This window comes from Rhinatrema bivittatum, chromosome 12, assembly GCF_901001135.1.
Source record: "Rhinatrema bivittatum chromosome 12, aRhiBiv1.1, whole genome shotgun sequence".
Lineage (NCBI taxonomy): Eukaryota > Metazoa > Chordata > Amphibia > Gymnophiona > Rhinatrematidae > Rhinatrema > Rhinatrema bivittatum.
This window is the reverse complement of record NC_042626.1, coordinates 41,699,460-41,719,116: the sequence shown is the minus strand read 5'-3', so window position 1 is coordinate 41,719,116 and position 19,657 is coordinate 41,699,460. Positions and strand designations below refer to the sequence as shown.

The 19,657-nt window shown below is 44.6% G+C and overlaps 1 protein-coding gene and 1 long non-coding RNA gene across 8 annotated transcripts in view; one reads left to right on the top strand and one right to left on the bottom strand.

Annotated features, from left to right (window-relative positions):
• The window catches only part of ETS1 (ETS proto-oncogene 1, transcription factor), a 338,616-nt gene that overhangs the window by 127,428 nt on the left and 191,531 nt on the right, over positions 1-19,657 (bottom strand). The window contains exon 1 of one of the 7 annotated variants that reach the window (XM_029572466.1): positions 8,577-8,678. The exons of 4 other annotated variants lie outside the window; for them this stretch is intronic. Coding sequence is in view for 2 of the 3 variants with exons in the window: in XM_029572464.1 (XP_029428324.1) it covers positions 7,641-7,722 (82 nt within the window). In the remaining variant the exon portion in view is untranslated. Of the gene's footprint in view, positions 1-7,461; positions 7,552-7,640; positions 8,044-8,576; positions 8,679-19,657 lie in introns of those variants that run through there. 2 more of the 7 variants (XM_029572464.1, XM_029572465.1) reach the window with 2 other exon arrangements.
• LOC115073752 lies at positions 8,053-12,252 on the top strand. Its single transcript, XR_003852094.1, has 2 exons — positions 8,053-8,178; positions 11,597-12,252. It is a non-coding gene; the product is annotated as an uncharacterized LOC115073752 (long non-coding RNA).

The window sequence follows — 19,657 nt, the reverse complement described above, 5'->3', positions numbered from 1 at the left end:
AAGCGTGCGCTCAGCACTGGCTGCAGGAACATTTTAAACTGGGGGGGAAGGAGTGGTGGAAGTCTCTCAGCCAAGATTTATGCACATCCAAGTGAAACGGCCAATGTTACAAAGATATAACAAGCCTGAGCATATTTAACCATCTACAAGGTAAGCCCATATCTGCATCTACCAATTACAACACAGGCCTCAATCCAGCTTTATTTTTTATGAATGAAGGACAATTACATTGCTACAGTGCCTCAGCCTCCTGGGAAACGCTCTGCAAGAAGCAAGCGGGGGAAAGCCCAGTGAATGAACAGCCCGAGCTGCTTCCCAGAGCTTCCAATTTCCTAATTACACTCCACAGCCCTGGTCTCCCACCTGATCGGCTACTCCCAATCTGTTTGCTTGATCTTGGAGCGAAGAGGATGGGTTTTAAATACATACTCCAGCTGCATGCATTCATTATCTATAAAATGATTCTCAGGGTGGAAACTTTTGAAAATTGGGTACTAGACTATTTTGAAGCCAACTTGGAAAAAAAAAAGTGATTTTTTTTTTTTGTTTTGTTTTTAAATTTTGCATTTTTTGGGGGTCTTATTCAGGGGTTTGTTTTGACTTTCTGTCCTACGCCCCCAAGCCTTCCCTTCTATCCCCTCCAACCTCTCTTCTTTCATGGCCTACCTACAAGAGCTGCTCTCCTATGGAGTCTGGCTTCTTTTTTGACCTCGATCAGTGACTCCTCCCCCTCCCAGGCTGGCTTCTAATTGCCAATGGCAGCTCCCTTCCATCCCGAGCCAGCTCTTCTTCCAACTGTCGACTGCTCATCACGACCCCAGCAACTCTTTTGCTCAAAGCCCATGGGTTCTAGACCACCGGCTGGCTGCACGTCACCTCTCAACATGGAAGGCACCAACTGCACCTCCACTCCAGATCACATCCAACTTCTTGGTATTCCGTCCAGGACATCTGCCTAGTAATTCTTTCAATATTTCCTTTTTCTTGAACTCATAATTTCCTCTTGCTCCTTTGGGCTTCCAAGTACATCTGGTGCTATAAACCTTCATTTGCAACCACCTAGGGATTATTACATCCCCTCCCAACTCCATCCAGTCATTGCACTAATAGTCCTCAGTCAGCTGCTATGCAATAAGGCTCCTGCCAGAATCCCACAGTGATGAGCCCTTATTCTATTCTCTAAAGGGTCAATTTTAAAAAATGTGCGTGGGCGTCCATGTGTGCGCAGTTCCCGGCATGTGCATGGGCAGGTGGCCTCTCCTGCATGCAATGGGGTGGGGGGGGGGGGGGATTTTAAAAATAAACTAAAACATACGTACGGTGACATAATAGAGCCTTCCCCAGTTCCCTCCCAGTCCGTATCACTTTGCACTTGTCCACATTAAATTTCATCTGCCATTTGGAAGCCCAGTCTCGCAAGGTCCTCCTGCAATTCATCACAATTTGTTTGAGATTTAACTACTCTGCATAATTTTGTCTCATCTGCAAATTTGATCACCTCACTCATCGCAAACCTTTCCAGATCACTTATAAATATATTAAAATGCACCGGTCCAAGTACAGATCCCTGAGGCACTCCTGTTTTACCTTTTTCCACAGTGAAAACTGACCATTTAATCCTCCTCTCTGTTTCCTGTCTTTTAACCAACTTGCAATCCACAAAATGACATTGCCTCCTAGCCCATGACTTTTCTTACAAACCTCTCATGCGGGACTTTGTCAAACGCCTTCTGAAAATCCAAATACATCACATCTACTGGTTCACCCCTTCAAAAAAAAAAAAAAAAAAAAAAAAAAAGGTAGTAGATTTGTGAGGTAAGACTTCCCTTGGGTAAATCCATGTTGGCTGTGTCCCATCAAACCATGTCTATCTAAATGTTTTGTGATTTTTTTTATTTATAACAGTTTCCACAATTGTTCCCAGCACTGAAGTCAGACTCACTGGTCTAAACTTTCCCGGATTACCCCTGAATCCCTTTTTAAATAAATATAGGGGTTACATTGGTCATCTTCCAATCTTCAGGTACAATGGATGATTTTAATGAGAGATTACAAATTAGTCTGAAATTTCATGTTTTAGATCTTTCAGAACCATGGGGTGTATACCATCTGGTCCAGGTGATTTACTAATCTTCAGTTTGTCAATCAGGCTTACCACATCTTCCAGGTTCACCGTGATTTGGTTCAGTTGATCTGAATCATCACCCATGAAAACCTTCTCTGGAACTGGTATCTCTCCAACATCCTCTTCAGTAAACAGTGAAGCTAAGAAATTGTTTAATCTTTCCACGATGGCCTTATCTTCTCTGTGCCCTTTTAACCCCTTGATCATCCAACGGTCCAACCAACTCCCTTGCAGGCTTTCTGCTTCCAATATATTTAAAAACATTTTATTGTGAGTTTTTGCCTCTATGTCCAACTTCTTTTCAAATGTTCTCTTAGCCTGTCTTATCAATGTCTTACATTTACCTTGCCATTGCCTATGCCTTATTCTATTTTCTGATGGATCCTTCTTCCAATTTTTGAATGAAGATCTTTTGGCTAAAATAGCCATTTTCACTTCACCTTTTAACCATGCCAGTAATCGTTTTGCCTGCCTTCCACCTTTCTATAAATAATAATAAAAAAAAATATACAAGACTATAATAGGAGGAAAAGACCACCTGGGAATAAGACTTAAGAGCAGAACCAAAAAAAGAGGCAGGCTGATATTTTATAAAGCTAGTGCTATTTTACTGAGAGAATCATGAAAGATTGCTTTCTGAGATTGATGTAGACAAAAACTATGAACCGATTTTTCCAAATTTTGGTCAACTGAGGTGGATCAGCATTCTAAACTCTTTGACAATTCACAGGGAAAAGAAGCTATGTCACATGAATAAAAAATAAAGAAAGTTGTTTAACACAGATGTGCTATTACCATCCTAACTATGCTAGGGCTATCAGCAATCTCAGTATAAGACAGTAACATACAAGGCCAGATTAAGGGAGTGTCACCTCAGGCAATGGGGAAGGGGAGTTATCCTTCCCTCTTCTGCCTGCAGGGGAAATGGGAGGGGTAGGGTAAGAGCCTTTCTACCCAAATCCCCTCCCTCCTCACCTCAAAGTCCTGGCTGGGGCTGCTGCAGTAGCAACAGAAAAGCAAAAAACCAGTGCCGGGCCTACATCAGCCTTCTTGCACTGACAGACCCTGCAGCGCCTCGCCCCTTTCTCCCTCAGGGGCTTCCCTCTTATCAGGGTGCTGCAGGGTCCCATCAGCACAAAAAGACTATGTTCCTTGGTACAAGCAGAGCCTGCATCGTAGGAGGAGAGAAACTGCACTGAAGCAGCAGATTGCGATTTAGGCATAAGCAGCGCGGCAATGACGCTCCAGAGACAATAGAATTTGCCTCCAGAGGCAATTGCTTATGCTGCAGATGCCTAAATCTGGGCCTTGTAACATAATGACCAATGCTCTTCCACCTCTAGTCCCCTCCTCTTCTCCCCAGTGAAATGAGGTGCACTGGGAGCCTACATGAGGCTCACGGGCATCAAGGCAACTTTGTAAATGTCATTTTCTGCCTTTTAAAGTGTCTTCCTGCAGAGAGATTAACATGGGGGTAACCTGAACAGAGCAGCAGTTACTACCCTTAGCAGAAGGGCATGGGGACTACTAACCAATAAGCCTTGATGCTTGTGATGCAACTGCAACAGTGCTCTGCGCTTCAACGGGAGGGGGGGAAAGGGGGGAATTGGATTCAGACGACAGCCAACAGTGTGCCCCGACTTCTTAATGTCTTCATATCAGTACCCCAAACTGTAGGATAAAGCTCAGGATTCAGATGACATCCAATGCTGGGCCTTAACTTTTACAGTCCAGAGTACTGATATACGGACATTAGGGATACAATACAGGACTGCTTCTATGGCCAAGTCCAAAAGCAAAGCACGTTCAAGCAGCATTGTCTGACTTATCATGAAGGCTCCTCACCCTGTATAAACATTGCTAACAATTTTATAATGGGTTTGACAGCTGCTTGGTTTGGATGGTAATTATTGCTACCCTTAACTTAGGGATAACCTGAATGGAGCGGCAGCTTCTACCATGGGAAGCTTGCTGGGCAGACTATATGGACCGTTTTGGTCTTTTTCTGCCATCATTTCTATGTTAACCTGTTTATCATAGTGCAGTACTTACAGTTCTTTTAGTTCTGTTACTAGAAGAAAAGAAAAAAAAAATATTTCCTCTGATTCAATCTGAACAAAATTTAGGTCCCTAAACATGGATCTGTTTTGTGGGAAAGTCTTTAAGCTTTGAGAATGAGAGGGCAAAATAATATTTTTCTTTGGGGATTTGAATGTTACATGTGATGTTTTGGTTCTTATGCTGTAGTCTGACATATTTTGGAAATATAGAGCATACGATAAGTAGATTATTTGTATTTTATTTCTTTTTTTTTTTCTGATATTACTTGCTCCCTCCCTATCATGCTTGAGAACTAGTGTGGTAGGTTTAGACTACACTGGATAGTTTGGAGGCGGTTATAGCTTACATTAGAAGTATACCAAATAATTTTCAATTGATACTGTAACATTAAATCACATCATATTGAGCAAAGACAGTCTTCCTGAATCACTAGTTTCTGATTCCAGAGCCATGCATTCACTTTCAAAGCAAACATAGAAACATAGAAATATGATGTCAGAAAAAAAAATCATATGGCCCATCCATCCAATTAGTTTAGCATTATAATTCTAGCAGTCCCTCTGGTTATAATAAACCTCTATCAATGAACATGAAGTGGACAGCTGAAGGTTAACAAACAGCCTCAATAGTTTGGTGGCTCATTTGGATTATTACAAAGCTCTTGGGGGTAAGACATGGGAGATGGCCTAGGTTTCTGACTAAATATGGGGCTTATAAGAACTAAAGATGAAAAACACAAAGCCTGGAACAGCAGAGATGGTGGGGAGTAGCACTATAACAATTTTTACATGCCTGGGACAGATACAGAGAACAGGGTTAGGAGCAAGGGAGCTCATGTGGGTTAAGTGTGAGACTTTTTATGCTCTCCACTAGAGAACCAGAAAGTAATACAACTGGGCAGACTGGATCACTATTTAATGGCGCCTCAAATGAAAGGTTCTTGAGCCCACAGGTGAGGCGTGAACAGAAAGGTAGGCTATTAATAAACCTTATGAGGATAACTTTCAAACATCTGTGCGCGCGGAGATTTGCAATAGTGTTTTATAATCTGCGAATATCAGATGCCCACATATTATAAAATATGCATGTCTACCCCCTAACATACCCGCAAGTAGATTTATGCACAAATATAAGCAGTGCATTGAAACCACATATCAATACATTGCACGCATGTACTTCTCCTATCTATTTAAAAAATATGTGCATGCATGTTTACACCTGAAAATAAAGCAGGACTTACTCGCATAAATCCCATTTACATACACAAGTTGGCCAATTTTATTTATAAAAATGTGCACATTAAGGAAATTAGCCAGTTTACCAATGAGGCCACCAGTTCACCCAATATTTCTCAAAGTCATTAAAACTTTCCTGGTGCTTCAGTCTGAATTCCTCCCAGCTCATCCAGTCAGTACTACACATTAAACACGTTTAATATCACTTATACCAGATAATTAGCAGATATAAAAATACACGAGTAAGAGGGTATCTTTTAAAATAGCAACTTATGTGCATCAAGTACTGAACCAACAAGAATGCCACTAGTTTGCGCGAAAGTGAAAATACCCACGTATTTTTGACTTTTATAAAATATGAAATACACAGGTAGAGGCTACTTACGCATGCCATGTTTTGAAAACTCACCCCTACATTTGAAACAGAATACATTTGACTGGTTGAAGGGAGATCACATGAAAGAAAATAGGCTGGACTATTGCCCTTTAGGAAGGCAATAGCTTCCATGTTGGTCAGCTGACAGCAGTTATATATGGACATAAGCAAATTCCATTTTACTTTATTTTTTTCCAGAAAAATATTTCAAAGGACACAAATTGGCACTTTGGTTTTACAGAGAATTCATTCTGAGTCCAAAAAAGGGCTAAGACACTTTGGGAAGGAATATCTGAGCCTTTGAGAAATATCTTTTACTAGCCATTATGTCTTTAATCAGTCACTACTTTTCCACCTCAATGTCTCTATAAATTGTGTGTGTGTACACACACACACACACACACTATAAATATATATATATATATATATATATATATATTCACACACACATTCATGCATCTACAGGACTCTAAAAGTAACAGATATATAAGAAAGAGTGAAAGATCTAATAGAGCTTACAGCAACAAAAACAGAAGTAGACTTATGTTTTAGGTTAAAAGTAGGAGTCAGTTATTTGTGGAATAACTAAGGTTGCAGATCACAGATGTAATTCAGAATGTAGACCAGACCAGCGCTGCAGCTATTTCATTCCCACATGTAGTTTGAAAGCAGGTCAGCTGGTGTCCCAGCGTAACTTTCATTTAGAAACTTGGTAACAGACCAGGAATTGCAGCTTGTTCGGATTCACTATGGGAAAACACCAAACACGTCAGTTCCAGCCCACTATGAATCAATGCAATACGGAGTCCAGCAACTGAAGAAAGGGACCTGTGCGAGCTTGAAAACTCATGTACCACATCGTCTTTGTTTGCCAAGTGCTTTAAACCAGTTTCACACAAAAGAGATATCAGTTTTCTCTAGGACCAAAATCTCAGATCCTGCCAAGAATCTTTGTAGAAGAAAATTAGGATTGCTGGACCCAGCCTGGACCTGGATGATAAAATGTACTCACTCCAAGCCTTAAACTTTCCCCACATCTCAGACTGAAAGGGGGGGGGGGGGAGAGCAAGTGTTACTCTGGGCTAGAATGTAAGGAGGAGGAGGAGGAGAGGAGAGGAGGAGAGGAGACCACCACTCAGCACAGCTCTTAGCATCTTTATCTTACTGACCATGGTGACAAAAGGCAACACAAATCATTTCACCTAGCTAACAAGAGGGGTGGTCTGTTCTGCCCCCACCCTGCCCAGTAGAAAGCAGCATCCATCAGTGTCCCGTTCATAAAGTAAACACATGGATCTGGTTCACTACTGAGGCAGAACATTCATCCGTCCCAATCCACATCCTCAGCTGATACAGCGGTAGGCAAAGGAACAATGGCCCGTAGCACTTAAACTTTAATGGGAGGGAGGGAGGGGGCAGGCAGCTCTGGTCGAAAAGTAAAGATCCTGTGGCATTCACCTAAAAACACAACTGAGGGGAGAGCAAGCACTTTGGGAAGACGTCCGAGAGTCCAAGCTCGCGATCTGCCTCCAAAATCCCTCTCTGCATCGTCCGGGACCCCTTCCGAATTCAAACAAACCGGCCAGCATCACTGACTAAAATCTACAGCCAGCAAAGAAAGGCAACGCCAAAAAAACCCAGAAGTTTCAAAACCCGCTACAAACCGAGTCGGTAGTAACCCATAGCCATTAAGGTAGCTGCCGGAGTCCTGTCCTGGAAAGTGCGGGCTGAGGCGCGCGCCGGCTCCCTTCCATCTGCAGCCTGTACAGGTCTGCAAACTGCGGCCACCTTTATTGCACCCCCCCAATCCCATCATCATCCTCGCTGGGGCGCGGGAACTCACCGGGGCAGGAGAAGGGCTCCAGCTCCACCTTCTCCGTCTTGATGAGAGTTAAGGTGGGTTTGAGGTCCACGGCCGCCTTCATGCTGGCTGCCGGTACAAGGGCTCTCTGCGGCGAGAAGCGAGGGGCTCCCCTGTCCGGGGAGGGCGCTGCTCCCCGATCACTTCGAGGAGTGGTGCAGATCACCCTCCCTCTCTCTCCCTCTCTCGCTGGCTGGTGCGCCACCCCGATCTCACGGCGGAGAGTCCCCTCTGTACGGAGATGGAAGGCGCTCTCGCTCGCTCCCTCCCTCGCCTTGCAGCCACAGCTCTCCGGCCCAGGGCTGGGAAGGCAGCGTTTCCTCCCCGCCGCTGCACAGCTGGGCTGCAGTAAGGGAGGGAGGGGGCCGGACTCGGCTCGCTGACAGCAGCTGGAGGGGGCGGGGAAAGCGGCCGATTCATTCAGCAATACAGGCGGAGCCCCTCCCTGCCCTTAAAGGGGGAGAGAGACCCCCCACCCCCCACCTAGGCATCAAGCGGTGCGTCTCAGGCTCCAGGGCAGGTAAGGATCGGCTTCAGGCTGCCCCTTCTAGAAGTTTAACCATGCAACTTTTCCCAAGCCAGTAATTTAATTATATAGTTAATATAGGTTTTGTAGTAATCAAAATTAACAGGCCGGGTATGGCTGGAGCTTGCAATGTCCTTTAAAAAAGAGGGTGGGCGTCCTCAATAGCCCTTGCCCTCCCCCCAATTCATTTGCTACCTGCTTGTATACACAAAACAGATATGTTTAAAGCAATTATAGCTATTTAATGAAAAATAAATAAGTGCAGCATGAAATGAATCTTTACAGACATTTTAAACATTTTGATTTTAGGTTTTAACCGAAAAACACAGAAAAAACCATCCCTAATACAACAAAACTGAAATAGATAAACATTAGAAAAAAAATACCATTACCCCTACTACTCTCTCGCCCTGCCTTTGCCTACCCTGGATCCTCGGCTTTGTTTTTGTGCCTTTTCCATGCTACTACTCCTCAGCTGTATTTGATTCAGCTGGAAAAGGTACCCAACATACAATAGTACAAGAGGCGTGAAAACACCAATACAGAGTGATTTCTGCTACCCCCAATTAACAGGAAAATAGACACCTTCATTTACAATGTATGCAAATCAGAAGTCCTAATTATGCAACAAGCAGATTCTGTTCTGCTGTGGGGCTTCATGATGTCAATAGCTTGAAATGAATGCTAGGCGAGATGTCTTTAATTTGTGTCTGTGATTTTACCCAGAGCATATCAGAAACAGAACAGAAAGGCAGAGACCTCAGGACTCATCCAGTCTTCCCGTCACTTCCTCACTCTTGTATTAGTAAAAAAAAAAAAAAAAAAAAAAAAGCAGATGGCAGTTGCTGTCTGGCTTGGTGTTCATTTTCATACCACTATGCAATGGTGTCCATCCTAGCCTTTCCTGATTTCTTTAACCATTTGAGCCTCCCCTACTTCCATTGAGGCCCATACAGTATAATCTGCGGGAGAGCCAGCGTTCCGAGGCAAGCACCCACTCTCCCGACGCGCGCCCAGGCACCTCTCCTGGGCACGTGATTCAGTATTTAAATTAGGGCCGGCGCTAATAAGGAGGCGCTAGGGACACTAGAGCGTCCCTAGCGCCTCATTGGCAGAAGTGGCGGCTGTCAGAAGGTCTAACAGCCAATGCTTAATTTTACCGGTGTCAGTTGTCGAACCCACTGACAGCCACGGGTTTGGAAAAGGGACGCCGGCACAATTGAGCGTCTGTTTTCCAACCCACTGGCTGCGGGCAGATTTTTTAAATTTTATTTTTGGGGCCTCCGACTTAATATCGCTGTGATATTCTGTACAGTTGCCCAGTGCCATCTGAAATTAACTCCTGCCTTTGGCAGGAGTTAATTTCTGAAAGTAAAATGTGTGGCTTGGCTGCACATTTTACATTCTGTATTGCGGGTGACCACCTAATAGGCTCATCAACATGCATTTGCATGTGATGAGCGCTATTAGTTTCGGGGGTGTTGGCCGCGAGTTTTCCACACGCTATTACCCCTTACTGTATAAGGGGTAAAAATAGCGTGTCAAACTCAGGAAGCTAACGGTGCGTTCGGCCAAGAGCACCGCTCTGTATTGGCCTAATTAAAAGGCTGTCCAATGCATCCTTCAGTCTTTCTGTGGAAAAAAAAAAAAGATTGCTCCAGGTGAAAAATTAAATCAAACCAATTGCACTAAACAAGCTAAATCCTAAAATACTACAGTTTAGGGATGTGAATCGTTTTAGGACGATTAAAATTATCGTCCGATAATTTTAATATCGTCTTAAACCGTTATGGAACACAATACAATAGAGATTCTAACGATTTATCGTTATAAATCGTTAGAATCGTGAGCCGGCACACTAAAACCCCCTAAAACCCACCCCCGACCCTTTAAATTAAATCCCCCACCCTCCCGAACCCCCCCCAAATGAGTTAAATAACCTGCGGGTCCAGCGGCAGTCCGGAACGGCAGCGGTCTGGAACGGGCTCCTGCTCCTGAATCTTGTTGTCTTCAGCCGGCGCCATTTTCCAAAATGGCGCCGAAAAATGGCGGTGGCCATAGACGAACACGATTGGACGGCAGGAGGTCCTTCCGGACCCCCGCTGGACTTTTGGCAAGTCTCGTGGGGGTCAGGAGGCCCCCCACAAGCTGGCCAAAAGTTCCTGGAGGTCCAGCGGGGGTCAGGGAGCGATTTCCCGCCGCGAATCGTTTTCGTACGGAAAATGGCGCCGGCAGGAGATCGACTGCAGGAGGTCGTTCAGCGAGGCGCCGGAACCCTCGCTGAACGACCTCCTGCAGTCGATCTCCTGCCGGCGCCATTTTCCGTACGAAAACGATTCGCGGCGGGAAATCGCTCCCTGACCCCCGCTGGACCTCCAGGAACTTTTGGCCAGCTTGTGGGGGGCCTCCTGACCCCCACGAGACTTGCCAAAAGTCCAGCGGGGGTCCGGAAGGACCTCCTGCCGTCCAATCGTGTTCGTCTATGGCCGCCGCCATTTTTCGGCGCCATTTTGGAAAATGGCGCCGGCTGAAGACAACAAGATTCAGGAGCAGGAGCCCGTTCCGGACCGCTGCCGTTCCGGACCGCCGCTGGACCCGCAGGTTATTTAACTCATTTGGGGGGGGTTCGGGAGGGTGGGGGATTTAATTTAAAGGGTCGGGGGTGGGTTTTAGGGGGTTTTAATGTGCCGGTTTTGCGATTTTTAGATTTTTCATGATTTTTCACGATATTTTACCCCCCCAAACAGCAACAATACGATTCCCTCCCCCTCCCAGCCGAAATCGATCGTTAAGACGATCGAGGACACGATTCACATCCCTACTACAGTTCATATACCAATACTTCAATCATACAAAATAAAGCAGTGAAAATGTCATTTTCTTGCCACTGTGACACGCTTTGGTTGTACCCTCCCTAGTCTGCACCATAAACCCTATGGATCTGAAGAGGAGTACTCTAGGGAGCAAACGACCAGCACTTCCCTCCCACAGTTTTACTAGAAAATATCAGATTCATTACGTTTTCCCCCCATGCTTCTTGCTTCAAAATCAAGGTAGAAGAGTAGGAACTGTCACAACAAAAGAACTGTACCTTTTCTCTAAACAACAATAAAAAGTGTAAAGAAAAGGAAAAATAAATAAATCATTAAAAAGAAATAGGATAAAAGAGCATGCAACATGGTTACCATTTTCACATTTCTAGATAACACTAGGCCCTCCATGTACAGGGCAATATGTTAAAAGCACTCACAGCATCTCACCCTATATTAGCTATTTTTAAATCCTAATTCTACCATTTCTTTAAGCTGCTTCCCAGCACTTTCTCTGCAATCCTGGAAGCAGCTGGCTTAGCAAGACCATCATTTGGCAGTCATGTTGCAGACTAGTATTGACACTGTACCTTCCTTCCCAGTTCCACAGTCTGAGGCTTGAACTGAGGCCCTGGGATTTGGAATATGATTCTAACGCTGGAGATGACTGCTCCATATTACCTATGGCCACCCGAGAGACATCGTCCACAGCCGGACCAGAGGGCACGATGTGACTCATCTAACGAAGTACTCAGAGAGCATGCTCGTCGTTGACAGGGCCTGGGGCTCAGGCAGTGCAGGAGACCCAGATTTGAGTTTCCTGTCCATCCGGGACAGAAGTGATGCGCTTGATCCCCCAAAGAAGGAAGGAAAGCACTGAGGGATCGCATTGAAAAGGATTTTCCTTCAGCCATCATGGCTGCTGAGGGATCCTATGCATCGCTCATGGTTTGCCAGCTGGTGTATGGAGTATAAAAAGGGGAAAAATGCAAACTTCTGAAAGACTGCACATTACATAGAGAAAATAATTGTAATGACAAAATGTTCAAAAGGTTGGCACATTCCAGGACCGATGTGAACCCTCAATAGTTAGCCTGCACTGAGATAAATAAGGAATGGAATAAGAATGACCCAGTTCCAGCTCTGCTGAAGCCATCTACATTTAAAATAAGTAGGTGACTCACATGCTAACTGGCTGGTTAACTGTTAGCAGGAAAAAAAAAAAAAAGCTGACAAAAAATAAAACCTCCAGACCTGATTTCTGCATTTTTTTTTTTTTTAAAGACTAAATGAAGAGCATCATCCCTCACACCTTTCAGATGCAGTTGACGGTTTAAACTGATGACTAACCTATCTAAGTGTGTAGGGGCAGGGGGAGGAATGTATGTGGTCAGGCATCATCACGTAACAAGGAAACGAGACATTTGCAACTAAAAACACATTAAAAAAAGAAAAAAAAAACCTCTTGGGTTTGTCTGACAGGGTCAGCCATGGCCACTGTGCAAAGTGCCTTGCTTGTTGCTGCATGGCCAGGGCAGTGTCACCATGCTTAGGAGGATATCACTGAGTGTTTCCAGACAGAGCTATCACTCAGTGTAGAAATCCTGTGGTTATCCTTCTCCAGGGAACTTTAAATCCATGTTTCAGCACAAGGAGGTTAAGTCTCCCACTGAAGGTCACTCACTGAATGCTGAAAATGGGAATTGAACCTGGGTCTTAACGGCACCCCCATCCCACCACAAAATGCCAACACCCAGGGTAGGGGTGTGCATTTGTTTGCAACGTATTGGCAATCCGCAACGTATAGGGCCATATTCGTTGTATTCGTTGGGAAGTGAAACGTATCGCAATTCCCACGAATATAACAAATCTTCACCGAATTATTTGGCCGTCTAAAGGAGCGAATTTAAACAAAACTCCCACCCTCCTGACTCCCCCCCCCCCCCCCCCCCCCCCAAGACTTGCTAAAACTCCCTGGTGGTCTAGCGGCCATCTACTGCACTCATGCCGTCGGTTGCGGGTATTCAAAATGGCGCAGATAGCCTTTGCCCTTACTATGTCACAGGGGCTACTGGTGCCATTGGTTGGCCCTTGTGACATAGTAAGGGCAAAGGCTATCGGCGCCATTTTGAATACCGGCAGCTGATGGCCCGAGTGCAGGAGATCGCCCCCGGATCCCCGCTGGACCACCAAGGACTTTTGGCAAGTAGGGTCCCCCCAAGGCTTATGTGGTATATCAGTTGAGGGTTGTGCATGTAAAAATACATGTGAAAGGCCATTTTGTGCATACCTTTACCCGCACTAGGATGAGGTATTCCATGCAGGGGGGATGGGGAATGCATTTTTGTTTTAAAGTTTGCACATAAACATACATGCAGAAAGTTACACCTGCTCCAAAGCGAATTGTCCACTTCAAAAATAGAAGTTTGAAGATTACCCTTGAAATGCACCTCTGAAAGGCACATGGCCCTGGCACATTTCCATTAAACAATGTAAAACCTGGACTTTGACTGAGAGGCCAGGGAGACTTGCCTTTTTTCTTTAATTTTTGGGGCTTTTTTGTGTGTGCAAAACTTGCTACATCCCTAGCTGTGGGAAAGGACTGAAATTCACAAATGTCAATGCAGTTGTGGCGTACTCTGCATTTATCTTGAAATAATAAAGATTTTATGAAATCTCATTATCTTCCCTTGACGTACCCCTGATACTTCAATGGTGCAAAAAAACCCCAAAAACAAAAAAAAAAAACTACAAACTAATGAACAAATTTCAGGCATCAAAGTCAATCATGAAGTGCTGCAGATCACAGAATATGACAAAAACAGACAGGCCCATCCGAGCTGCCCAATTGCTTTCCTATTACAATACTATAGACCCTACTTGATCTCCAGCTTTATCTTCACTCCCCCTCATTGCACTCTCCTCCCTGCATCCCCCTAACTAAGAAGATAATTTTAAAAATGTTCCTGTGTGCCCTCTTATGCGTGTATACGGGCGCACTCAAAGGTGTTCCTGTGTGGATACGATATGCGCAAGTTCTAAAATAGGAGTATATACGTGCGTGTTGTGATCTGCTAGGGAGTTAGCAATCTTGTTAGGAATCTGCTCCTCCAGAGGGGAGGAGTTAGCAATCTGTTATGAGTGAGCTCCCCAGGAGGGAGGAGTTAGAGATCTGTTGGAGGTTTGCTCCTCCAGAGGGGAGGAGTTGGCACTCTGTTATAATCTCTGTGCTGAGTTGCAATCTGTTATGGTTCTGATGGGTGGAGACATAGATGAGAGCTAGCACTCTGTTATGCTCAGCTCCTGAAGTGAGAGGAGTGAGCACACTGTAGTAAATAGGTGAATCCTTGGGCCAATGGTAGATGACAGCACCCCCAAGAGGATATCCTGAGGGATCACCGGCTAGGCTTGAGTATGGAGACAGACACAGATAGTTCTTTTATTAAACAGGTTAGTAGAACCACCAGAGGTGGAGGTAGTGAGCTGGTATGCCCGGCAGGGCTGAAGTCCCTCCGATACTGGAACTGCGATCCCAGGGTTGCTGAGCTGTAGAGAGACTATAGATAGTGAATAGACAGGGTATGCTGTATATTCAAAGCTAGTAGTAGATGACAATCTCAAATAGAATCTTAAGAAGGCTCAGTAGCTGGAAAGAGTTAGGCCTCGAGGAGCAAGTACCTGGTTCCAGGGAAAGCTCTGAGAGAGCGGTGGCAACTCACAATTGTCTGTGTTTGTACTAGCTTCTAGGTAGTAGGGAATCTTCAGAGTTCAGGAACATGGGCCCTCGAGGAGCGAGTACCGGTTCCTATCTGAAATAGAGAAAAGAGAGCGAGGCCCCCGAGGTGCGGGTACCCCTGGTAATTCCGAGGAGGCAGAGTAGCTTAGAGAGAAGCAGGTCTAGATGAATCCCCGCAATCAATCCTTGCTAACTCAAATCATCAGCGTAAGTGAAGACCTTTTATGTTGGAAGCGGATGACGTCAATACAGGGGGACGCCCCCGAGGTTCGCGCCTTTGCTGGTACATACTTCGGAGCACGCGCCCTACGTCATCAGGAACATGGCGGATCCGTAGCATTGAGCCGGTCTGAGGATGCTGGGGAGAAGCAGCCAGAAGATGCTTCGGCAGCAAGCCGTCCATCAGGCCCGGAGGGAGTCACCACAGAGGTAGAGAGGGTGGAGCGAGGGTGAAGAGTAGGTCTGAACGCAGCAGTGCGCACATATGCTCGCACATGTAAAAACATCGAGCTGTGCAAGTTCAGACGTATCCAGAAAAGTAGCGACACTTATCGGGATAAGTTCCAATATATGTAGCTAAGTGGTGGCACTTAGCTGAATAAGTTTGAAAAGCGCTACTTGTCCATCGAAATAGCACTTTTCGGATTTATCTGGGTATGTAAGTTAGCGGAATAAGTCTTAAAAAGGTGCTACTTCTCCGGATAAGCTGTATTTTGGCTGCATAAGTATGCACAAATGATATAGCTGTGTACTTGCATTGGGAATTTTAAAGGTATTCATAAATAGATTTTACTTGCATTAATCAGATGCATTTACTTCTGTAAATCAGCTTTTTACACCCTAAAGTTAGGGGATTTTCTATCATGCAGGCGGCAATGAAATAACCAATTAGCCTACCAGTTCATCTGCAGCTCCTGAAGTCCCCTCCATTCCACCCAGAGCCTCCACCCAGTCACTTTTTTTTCATTTTTACAATGTTCACAATCACTTACTCCCGATAATGACCAGGTGTAAATAAAATATATGCAAGTGAAAAACTTGCATGCATAAGAACATAAGAAAATGCCATACTGGGTCAGACCAAGGGTCCATCAAGCCCAGCATCCTGTTTCCAACAGTGGCCAATCCAGGCCATAAGAACCTGGCAAGTACCCAAAAACTAAGTCTATTCCATGTAACCATTGCTAATGGCAGTGGCTATTCTCTAAGTGAACTTAATAGCAGGTAATGGACTTCTCCTCCAAGAACTTATCCAATCCTTTTTTAAACACAGCTATACTAACTGCATGAACCACATTCTCTGGCAACAAATTCCAGAGTTTAATTGTGCGTTGAGTAAAAAAGAACTTTCTCCGATTAGTTTTAAATGTGCCCCATGCTAACTTCAAGGAGTGTCCCCTAGTCTTTCTACTATCCGAAAGAGTAAATAACCGATTCACATCTACCCGTTCTAGACCTCTCATGATTTTAAACACCTCTATCATATCCCCCCTCAGTCGTCTCTTCTCCAAGCTGAAAAGTCCTAACCTCTTTAGTCTTTCCTCATAGGGGAGTTGTTCCATTCCCCTTATCATTTTGGTAGCCCTTCTCTGTACCTTCTCCATCGCAATTATATCTTTTTTGAGATGCGGCGACCAGAACTGTACACAGTATTCAAGGTGCGGTCTCACCATGGAGCGATAGAGGCATTATGACATTTTCCGTTTTATTCATCATTCCTTTTCTAATAATTCCCAACATTCTGTTTGCTTTTTTGACTGCCGCAGCACACTGAACCGACGATTTCAATGTGTTATCCACTATGACACCTAAATCTCTTTCTTGGGTTGTAGCACCTAATATGGAACCCAACATCGTGTAATTATAGCATGGGTTATTTTTCCCTATATGCATCACCTTGCACTTATCCACATTAAATTTCATCTGCCATTTGGATGCCCAATTTTCCAGTCTCACAAGGTCTTCCTGCAATTTATCACAATCTGCTTGTGATTTAACTACTCTGAACAATTTTGTGTCATCTGCAAATTTGATTATCTCACTCATCGTATTTCTTTCCAGATCATTTATAAATATATTGAACAGTAAGGGTCCCAATACAGATCCCTGAGGCACTCCACTGTCCACTCCCTTCCACTGAGAAAATTGCCCATTTAATCCTACTCTCTGTTTCCTGTCTTTTAGCCAGTTTGCAATCCACGAAAGGACATCGCCACCTATCCCATGACTTTTTACTTTTCCTAGAAGCCTCTCATGAGGAACTTTGTCAAACGCCTTCTGAAAATCCAAGTATACTATATCTACCGGTTCACCTTTATCCACATGTTTATTAACTCCTTCAAAAAAGTGAAGCAGATTTGTGAGGCAAGACTTGCCCTGGGTAAAGCCATGCTGACTTTGTTCCATTAAACCATGTCTTTCTATATGTTCTGTGATTTTGATGTTTAGAACACTTTCCACTATTTTTTCTGGCACTGAAGTCAGGCTAACCGGTCTGTAGTTTCCCGGATCGCCCCTGGAGCCCTTTTTAAATATTGGGGTTACATTTGCTATCCTCCAGTCTTCAGGTACAATGGATGATTTTAATGATAAGTTACAAATTTTTACTAATAGGTCTGAAATTTCATTTTTTAGTTCCTTCAGAACTCTGGGGTGTATACCATCCGGTCCAGGTGATTTACTACTCTTCAGTTTGTCAATCAGGCCTACCACATCTTCTAGGTTCACCGTGATTTGATTCAGTCCATCTGAATCATTACCCATGAAAACCTTCTCCATTACGGGTACCTCCCCAACATCCTCTTCAGTAAACACCGAAGCAAATAAATCATTTAATCTTTCCGCGATGGCCTTATCTTCTCTAAGTGCCCCTTTAACCCCTCGATCATCTAACGGTCCAACTGACTCCCTCACAGGCTTTCTGCTTCGGATATATTTAAAAAAGTTTTTACTGTGAGTTTTTGCCTCTACAGCCAACTTCTTTTCAAATTCTCTCTTAGCCTGTCTTATCAATGTCTTACATTTAACTTGCCAATGTTTATGCTTTATCCTATTTTCTTCTGTTGGATCCTTCTTCCAATTTTTGAATGAAGATCTTTTGGCTAAAATAGCTTCTTTCACCTCCCCTTTTAACCATGCCGGTAATCGTTTTGCCTTCTTTCCACCTTTCTTAATGTGTGGAATACATCTGGACTGTGCTTCTAGAATGGTATTTTTTGACAATGACCACGCCTCTTGGACATTTTTTACTTTTGTAGCTGCTCCTTTCAGTTTTTTTGGCAGGCTGTAAAATAGCAACCTATGTGGCCCTCCCCATTTTTTGCTACACACACACAAATATACTTGCGGACCCCGATTTACGCATGTATGTTACGGTTTTAAAAATAGCATGTTCTTGATTTTATGCTATTTTATGCGCTATTTTTTTTTTTTTTTTATGTGCACATCTTCTGAAAATTCACCTTTAAGCTACTCTCTGCTTGTCCCGGGCTTTCTTGAATTCTGATACTATTTTTGCTGCCAGCAGCTTCCCTTTTCCCTGAGAGGCCGTTCCATGTATCCACCACCATTAGGAAATGCTTCCTTATGTTACCCCTAAGGCTTAAACTAAAGCTTAACTTTCACAGCCTCATTATGTGAGCTAGAATACCGTACTTCTCAGCTGCAGGGAGGTGATACCATGGGTGCCTGTGTAGGGTTATTATGCCTGCAACATGCATCTGGTACATTTTCCTCCTGCATCTGCACAGGTTGGTGTCAACAGCAAGTGATCTCATGCCAGAATCAATTTTGTAAAATATAACGACAGGATTTAATGGGGAAAAAAAGGATTCCACCATGCATACCACTAAGGGCTGATGCATCAAAGGCTTTCCTCAGTCACAGAAGGGGAGAGAGGCTTTGATGAATCAGGCTATAAAAGTGTCTGGATATGGACACTGGCAGCAAAAATGGGAACAAAGACAAACCTATGATTGAAACCAGTATGGTGTTCATTCATGCCTTTAATGCAGCAGAAAATATGCAATTACTCCAAACTAGACTCACTGCTGCCTGTGTTCATACACATCAGCATCAATTCTGTGAGATCTTGAGCACCTCCAATACGGTCTCCTGTAGTCCTGTGAATCGGGAGTTAAGAGCTGCCCACTGCAGGGCTATGGGGAGGGAGGAGGGAAGAGGGGCAAAGGGCAGGCAGAAAGCTCCTGCCTCCCCATGCAGGAGTTGCTCACCTGTAACAGGTGTTTTCCTTGGACAGCAGGACAGTCACACGACTGGGCGACGTTAGCCCATGGCACCGAGTCGGGATTGGTCTCTTCAAGCTCAGGATTCAGCTTTTCTCCAGAGCATGTGCAGTATCTTCGCACCAACGTTGCCACATGATCCTCCTCAGTCCGTTTCTGTCCGCCTTCACGAACAGTTGGGCAATTGGTCTCTCCTTGAGAATTGCCGTTTTTTTTTTCTCTCAACTATGTCCCAGTCTGAGGGATGTTCCCACAAAGGTGTATGGCCTTTTAAGTTCTGCACCCATTGCTATAAGAAGAGGGTGAGTCGGGACCAACATGATCATTGCCTCTTCTGCCTGGGTCCCAACCATGATTCTACCTCCTGCAGGGCCTGCAGTGGCGTGTTTCCTCAAGCTCGCTGCTACAGGGATCTCAAGGTCAATTATGAGTCTCTGAAGTCCAAAATCAAGAAGCGCCCTGCCCCTCTGGAGCAATCTCGGAAGTGCAAGAAATCCCACAGCTCTAGTAACGAGGGCAGCATGGGATCTAAAACTCTCCCCTACCCGGGGTGGAGTTGTTGAAACATTCGAGACATGGCCCCAAAGGTAGCCATGGCTCTTCTTCAGCCCCTGGCTATAGTGCAGAGAGTGACCCTGGCTCCCCAATCTATGGCACCACGGGCTTCAGTACTATGGGAACCA